This window comes from Rhipicephalus sanguineus, chromosome 11, assembly GCF_013339695.2.
Source record: "Rhipicephalus sanguineus isolate Rsan-2018 chromosome 11, BIME_Rsan_1.4, whole genome shotgun sequence".
In the NCBI taxonomy this organism is placed as follows: Eukaryota; Metazoa; Arthropoda; class Arachnida; order Ixodida; family Ixodidae; genus Rhipicephalus; species Rhipicephalus sanguineus.
Window position 1 is genome coordinate 123,567,400 of NC_051186.1, and position 8,006 is coordinate 123,575,405.

The 8,006-nt window shown below is 44.0% G+C and overlaps 1 protein-coding gene across 1 annotated transcript; it reads right to left on the minus strand.

Annotated features, from left to right (window-relative positions):
• Positions 1-1,507: 1,507 nt before the first annotated feature.
• Positions 1,508-6,921, minus strand: LOC119373432 (uncharacterized). The gene is made up of 4 exons (XM_037643457.1): positions 6,776-6,921; positions 5,999-6,090; positions 4,460-4,510; positions 1,508-2,326 (listed from the first exon to the last, which is right to left on the minus strand). Exons 1-4 carry the CDS (start codon positions 6,837-6,839, stop codon positions 2,114-2,116), a joined length of 420 nt encoding a protein of 139 aa, XP_037499385.1. The 5' UTR covers positions 6,840-6,921; the 3' UTR covers positions 1,508-2,113.
• Positions 6,922-8,006: the final 1,085 nt, after the last annotated feature.

The window sequence follows — 8,006 nt, forward strand, 5'->3', positions numbered from 1 at the left end:
AACATGCCACTCACCAAGGATCACACGACGAAATATGATCTTAGGATACTTCTAACAAGCTGATTGACGTTATAGTTCACAAGATATTCAGCCCTTAAGGTAGAGCATATCTGCTACCTTCAAGCGACGTACTCACTTTCTGGACCAAGCTATCTACACCTTCCCTTGGCGGTTGTCGTACTTCGGAGACGGTGAAGATAATAAGAAGAAGGATTAAGAGCAAGCTTTGTGCCTTATCGTCTTCTTCGTGATGGCGACGAGAACAATAATTATCACGATTGTTGACACGTACCCACTATGGGGGTTAAGCCAAGAACTGTGTGGTGCTTTGAAAAAGTAATATTAGAAATAATAAATGAAAGAGAAAAAAATTTAGGGAGCCGTGCGTCCCACGGGTCTACAAAAGAGAGTTAACGCGTTTATTTAAATACTTATACAGGTGACAGTTATATATGCGACAAACAAGAGTCAAACGACCACTTGCTTCTATTTCCTGGAGTGCACAACACTGAGAGCAAGAGCAAGATTTAGTTTTGCTGCTTAGCCACCTGTGATGATATTATAACTGCGTGACATGATGGGACAACGCTAGAGGCCCATGTATTTAGATTTAGGTGCACGTTAAAGAACCCCAGGTGGTCAAATTTTCCGGAGCCCTCCACTACGGCGTCTCTCATATACAAATTGTGGTTTGGGACGATGCAGCAAGAAAGGCAAGATTTGATGTGGAGAAGGAAAAGCGCCTTAACATATGTCAGGCGTCACTCAACGCTGGCGTGGTCAAGGGGCTGGACGGCGTCACAGAAGCGTTGACAGTGTATCACAGATGACAAGCTCGCTAAGAAATAATAAAAAAACTTTAGGCGACCGTGATGTTCCACTTGAGAGTCTTTAATGGTGCTAGTCCGTAGCGCTTAGGGAACTTTTGGTTCACTCGGGTAGACTTTAGAGTAAAAAAAGACTGTTCTGCAGTGGGTGTATGCCACCTTGATGGCAGAAACCATAAAAAAAACAGTCTGCTCTCTCATTGAACTCATTCATATATTTTGAACGCACTGAACGAGTTGAGCTGCTTTGCCTCTGCCTGACCTCCAGCAATGAACTCTGGCAGTGCGCCGCCGTGACACCGAAGCGGACCGCACAGGCCCTCCAAAAAGAGGGGCGGGGTTAAGATCTGATCCACCTGGTGCCGCCACGATCCCAGATGCTCACAAGAAAGCAGTTTGTTCTTTCAATTCATTTCATTCATTTAACTTTAATTATTAGTTAGGCAGTTCACTGCCAGTTATCTTAAATGAACTTATTCTCCGACATGTATTGTACAGAACACTTAAACTAAGCAATTACGTCCTTGTTACACGAGTTCTTACCTTTTTATTGGGGTTTCATAAACTTCGAGCCAACCCTCAGCTTCCGGTTGGCTGGGAGTGGATTCTGGTGTTCTCCTTGAAAAACAGAACGCCGCTAGGCGCTAGAGCCATAAAATTATCTGCTGCATAAGCATTGATCGCACGTTTTTATTAAAATCAACATCGGCGCCTTTCAATACACTTCATGAAAAAAAAGAAACACATATTTGCGGCAGCACTGCTGCTTTGCGTATTGAAGAGATTAAAAGGCATTTGTTGGCTAAGAGCAATATGCGCAGGTCGTTATTGAATGCAAGAGGCACGACATCAGAAACGTTTCTCAGTTATGCTGTGTGCATAAAGAAAAATACTGTAATAAAGGTCGTGTCATTATGACCGTTTGTTTCTTAAATTCGCCCACGTGTTATTAATAGTGCATTTCTGTTGTTTAAATTTGGTAGTATAGTTTTCTTCTTCGCACACTGTATTTTGCTGACGCGTTTTCGCATATTTTGCTTTTTACAATATCCGCAAGCCCTTGCGATAGCCTTGGCTGATTTTCTTTTATCATATCACATGGGGCTTTTCGTATGTTGCTCTAAACGTATGTCCCTGCTTTAGTTTAATACTGTAAATTTGGATTTCATTATCGCGTCTAGTAAAAACAATAATGAAACGTTTCTGTGCCTGTGGCTTTTTTATGCTTCTCAAAGTTTATTTTGCAGTTCGAACCATGCTTTCGTTGGTAGCCTTTACAGCACTTGCTAATCGTCATAGCATAGTTTGGTGCACTGAGTGTCGCAGGGCGATTTCAGGCTTGCCCTTATAGAGTCGTCCATGGAACAACTCTGCGTGCAACTTGCGTAGCAGCTGTCGTAGCACACCTCTCTGATTGCAGCCATGTTCTTTCCTTTCGGTGCGCATACACACAAGCCGTCCTTGCAGGCCCCCATGGAGAAAAATGGACACTGGGCGTTCTGTGGGACCGTAAAAAGAGAAAGCTTTCAACGAAAAAAGATCTACACGGTGCTCATACAGCTGTCTGAAGTAAAACGCTTGCACAAACTCCCAAGTTCTCGCTGTTTAAGTTTGCTTTAGTTACGATGGCGACGGTGGTAATTACAGGGATAGTGAAAAATTGGGGGACGCTTAAGCTTCGCCTCTAAGAGTTCAACGCGATAGCGATATCCGGTCCCATCCTCAACGTGCTCCGTTTCGTTTGTCATGATGTTCAGTCGCCCGGTCTCGCACGCACACACACACACACACACACACACACACACACACACACACACACACACACACACACACACACACACACACACACACACACACACACACACACACACACACACACACACACACACACACACACACACACACACACACACACACACACACACACACACACACACACACACACACACACACACACACACACACACACACACACACACACACACACACACACACACACTGGACATACCTATAGTAAAGGTAAAGATTTCCGCCCTGTTCAACAGCAGTTTTATGACAACAGCGTACCCACTACGTGTGTGTAACAGAATGCGCGCTCTAATGTGTATGCTCTTTGTAATGGGTGGCATGCTTTAAACCAGTAGCAATTACGCGCGTGATACTTTTTCGAAGTTGCGATGCACTCACTACGTGTTCGTAAGGGAATACGCGCAGTAATGTGTGTGCCTTTTTTAATGCATGGCCGGCTTAAACCATCAAATCGTTATGCAGTTCACATGGTGTGACGCCCGATGACAATATACGCTTGTATCCCGTTTTACTGCGATATTACATCTCGTAATGCGACACATGTACACAGGATGCGTATGTTTGTGAAGCATTAAAGTTAATTTCAGTGCCATTCCAAGGAATGGAGTGGCTCTGTGGTAGAACACCTGCTTGCCACGCTGACGGCGTGAGTTCGATTCTCACTCGAACGTAGGATTTTTTTATTTATTTTTTCGGTCACGGACAAGATGATGGTCTTTCGCTCACAACCAGCGACACCGACGCCGACACCGGAATTTCAGCGGAACGAGCTCTTTAACGCTATCGCGTTAATACATTAGTCGATGTAAAAGAATCGACGACGTCAATGTAAATATAGTCCAAGGTTCGACGAAAACTCGTCAGGCGAGGGGGATTCATTGGAAGAAATAAAACAGGCACTCGCCTTGTCGTTTTACCTTGAACAAGGCGAGTGCCTGTTTTATTTCTTCCAATCAATGTAAATATCCTCTTTAGTGATTCTTATTCACTTGGACATCATGGAAGCTCGTGCACGAAAATCTAGATAGCTGTGTCTGGCCTAAATATGCAAGAAGACAGCGAGGGCTCAACTGCAGTCTTCCAATTTTGTCGATATCTTGTGAGGGCAAGTCACAGATATGTCGAAGACACGATGACGACGAAGACAACAAAAGCTCCTACTAATGTAATTACGACCACTAGAACTCTGATTGGATGAATAACAGTTATCCATCCATCCATCCATCCATCCATCCATCCATCCATCCATCCATCCATCCATCCATCCATCCATCCATCCATCCATCCATCCATCCATCCATCCATCCATCCATCCATCCATCCATCCATCCATCCATCCATCCATCCATCCATCCATCCATCCAACTCTGTATTATAGAGCCATAAATCATTGAAAGCTTTACGTTGGTGACGGCATCAGCCGATCACCATCACACGTCAAGAATCGTTTACGCTGTGAAGGAATTCAGTGTTTGTGAGGTGAAAAGAGCGCAACGTAATTTTTGACCAGAGGTGCAGTTTCTAAATCGTATAGATATCCGGAGCACATAGATGTCGTGATAAGCCGTGCAAGGTCATATGCGCTCGTATAGTGAGGCCGGGTGATTGAGCCCATAGCAATCAAAGCTCCTTTAATGTTGTTTTAAGAGGACAAATCCACATAAAGGTAATCAATCACCGATTAGAAGAACTATATAAGGTAGATGGTTTCCACGATATAATAGTTACCGTTAATAGTAACATGAACGAGTTAACAGTTGCATCTCATGTAAAAATGCACCCTAATGCACATTAGAAATGCACTTTTCTTGATATTCACTTACATAACAAAGGTTTCCGTTTGACGTCGTGGTATCGAAGCAGCCTACTGTCCTCTGAAAAAAAAAGCAGGAAGAGAAGTATACGTTAAACAAAACGCAAGAAAACAGCCCTGGCTCCAACATGCATTAAAGAAAAAGACAGAACAAAAAACTGCGCAGCTTGCACTGAGTCGCGCAAGTGTGGGTCGCAGCAGAGCTGGTGTACTGGTGGTGGACTAGCGCAATGCAATTATTATGTATTGAATTGATGGCTAGAACCAATCGTCGTCGTCCGTCTCGTCCTCGTCGTCCAACGTGGCATCTCTCGGCCATCGTTGTTATTGCATCCCACTGTGGACAATTCGGCGCACGTGTTCTGGGAGCGAAGCAGAAGAGGAAGAATACGACGAAGTTGACGAAGTTAATGAAGAAAGCGCGTGCCGGTTCATGAAGATGATAATTTTTCTACGCCACACGACAAATTATACTTGCTACACTGTACTATACATGTCTATGCTTTCTGTTCTTGTATCTTTTTTTGTGTCGGGTGCTTTTTTATCTTTTTCTCGCTGTGTCTATTTCCTTGTCTGTCTTTTGTCTTTTTCTCTCTTTCTCCCCTTCCTTCTCTTTTTCTTCTCTTGATCTTTCTATGTCTTTGTTTTTCTCTCTCTCTGTCTTTTTACCTGTTTCTTCTATTTGTAATTATCTTTTTCTCTCTTACTGTAGTCGGTCTCTCGCCTTCTATCGTTTTCTCTGTTTCTTGCTGTACTATACTATACAAAGCTATGGTCTGCTCTACCAGCGTGCCTGAATAGCTGAGTCGTTAGCCCTCTCACCTTTGTATTTTGGGAGCGCGGGTTCGAATTTGGCCACGGCAAAAAATTTTCTTCGCCGAAAAATTTTCTCTTTCTCTCTATTCTTCTTTCTCTCTCTCTCTTTATTTCTCTATCTCTGAACTCGTTCTCTCGCCCATGAACTTATTGCTGCAGCATTCGACGAACAAATCGGCGCGCATCTTCTGGTATCGAAGCTGAAGGTGAAGGAGAGGAAGGCGATGATGGAGAAGACGAGGATGGCGCGTGCCGGTTCATGGTGATAATTCTTTTCTATCTACGACACACCGCCAACCTCGACATTAATAGCTCTGGTGTAGAACAACACGCGCTTTACGTTCCAAAGCAACGACATGATTATGAGACACTGTAGCGGAAAAATTCTGTCTAATTTTAGCCGAGTCACTATGTTCAACGCGCGCGTAAATCAAAGTACAATGGCGTTATCGCATTTTTTTTTTCACCAGGAAAGAGGAATAAACTTTATTATCAACCAGCAATTTAAGCTCCTTGGCCTAGGCCTCCCACGTGGCCATCAAAATTCCTTTTAACTAAAGTTGTGCTTAAGACGATATCGTTCATCCCAATCGCATTCCTGCTTCTGACAACGTAACTATGAAAGTTTGCTATGTTGTAACCACCGATCAATTATCAATGCATGGAGGCGAATAATGTGTTGGATGACTTCTTTGTGAGCAAATTGCAGAAAAAATAGCAATAGACCACTCACCTTAGCTCTGGGAAGCACTGCGGTTGGTGGGATCGATTTTTCGCTCTCGTTTAGGATGTCCTGGTCAGTCAGAGCTGCTACCTCTTCTGGTGCTGAAAACACATTTGACCGGCACCACCGAGAGAAACCCACTCTTCAGAAATTTGAGTAAAAAGCGACTCGACATGCAAACGTCTGATATGATTGGCCACGTCTAAAGCAGTGAAACAGGTCACGCTAATTCATTCGAGTCCGATTTTCTGAGACTTGGCATGTACATGATGAAGGCAGGAGGTGAAAACTTGAAATTAAAACGGCGCAAGAGACAGAGGACCAGCAAAAGAAGGACATAGACAATAGCACTGACTTATAGAAATGTTTATTTCTCACAACCGCGCGATATACACCTGCGCAGTCTGTAACAAAACAAATAAAGAACGATAAAACTGATAAAAATGATAAAATAACCTGTTATTCAGCATCATCAATGTACGCCGTGAACATCACACGTAAAAACAGGCTCAACGAAATACATATGTTTGATGAAGCAATTGAAGGCCTGCTAATGCACACGCTCTCTTGTCCTTTTTTACTGCCCTTCTGTCTTTTGCGCTATTTAGGTTTCAAGTACACCGTACCAACTCTTCCCAAGCATTCACGTTAAAGAGGTGAAAACCCGTCGATAGAATGATTGGGTGAACAATCCGCGAAAGGTCCCAAAGAACGTGTACTCAGTCGGCGATTCTGTCACCACAATGTTGAGGAGCCCCAATTCGAGAAATTACAAGCATTACTTACCGAGAACTGAGATTACAGCGATTGATGATAGAATGAGCAACGCTTCTTTCGCGTGTGTTGGCATGCTGCTGGTTGGTACTGAGCGAGATCTGCTGTGCACCTGATGTCTGTTTCCTCTTGGTCCAAGCGATAAGCACTTTACGCCTCATGCAGCTTCTTTTTTTTTGCGCGCAGTAATGCCATGATATATACGCACTTTGAGAATGCCGTTGTGTGAACGAGAAAATGGATTGTTCGTGTCAAAGTCCCTGGAACCGTTTACTTCATTTTCTTCTGACGAGCTGACATAGGGAAGCTAAGCTCGCTACGAACGAAGGGTTGGGGGAAAGGAAAGAAAAGGGGGGGGGCATCTGTAAGCTTGCTCAAAGTTCAGAAGCAGGAGCCAGGTCAGATGTCCATTGCGGGGCGGAAGAGCACGCCTGACTTATCCTTCCGTTGTACAGTTGACTTATTCACGACAATCCTCCCGGGCGCACTCGAACAGTGAGTGAGATATGTGCGTGATCTCTGTTCCGGGAAGCCTTACTCGGCGGTTACGTGTTCGGACAGAGGGTCGTATGATTCTTTACTGATGCTGCTTTAAACGTATGTTTTTATAGAACGATGTTAGGCCTGTTATTTTCTACCATTCAGCGGTACGTGAGAAATCTTTATAACTGGTACAGGTGATAGCTCTACTTTCTGCCAAAAAAAAAAAATGCGTCGACTCTGTTATCTGTTATGTTTGGTTTTGAAATGTAAGAGCAGCTTCGTAGACTCAAACTGCGGTGTAACGACATGGACGTTGCACTAGCGCATGCGCGCATGTAGATGTAAAGTGGGCGCCATATGTATGCGAAATGTGCCTTATTATTTACCCTTTGTTTATCTGGCACTCATATGACCTAGTTTCACGGCGAAAGCTGACAGAAGAGACGCAACTTTTAACGCAAGGATAAAGCGGGTCACATTGTGAAGAACGCGATTGAGCATGCTTTTTGTGCTATATATTACCTTTGTTGACGCGATAGGATCGCAGAGGCAGGGAACCTTGCATGGTTCGGATGGTTCCCATTGAAGAAGCATCGGCGTATGTCGCTAGTTTCGTTTCAAAACAACAGCAACAACCGAAAGCGGCGTGTTTCCTGACCCACTCTGCTCTCTTCTTGTCCATTAAAGAACCCCTAAGCCACCCCAAGTTCAAAGACTAGGGAGTGGTTTCTTTCTCGACTTTCCTACCATTACTGCAGGT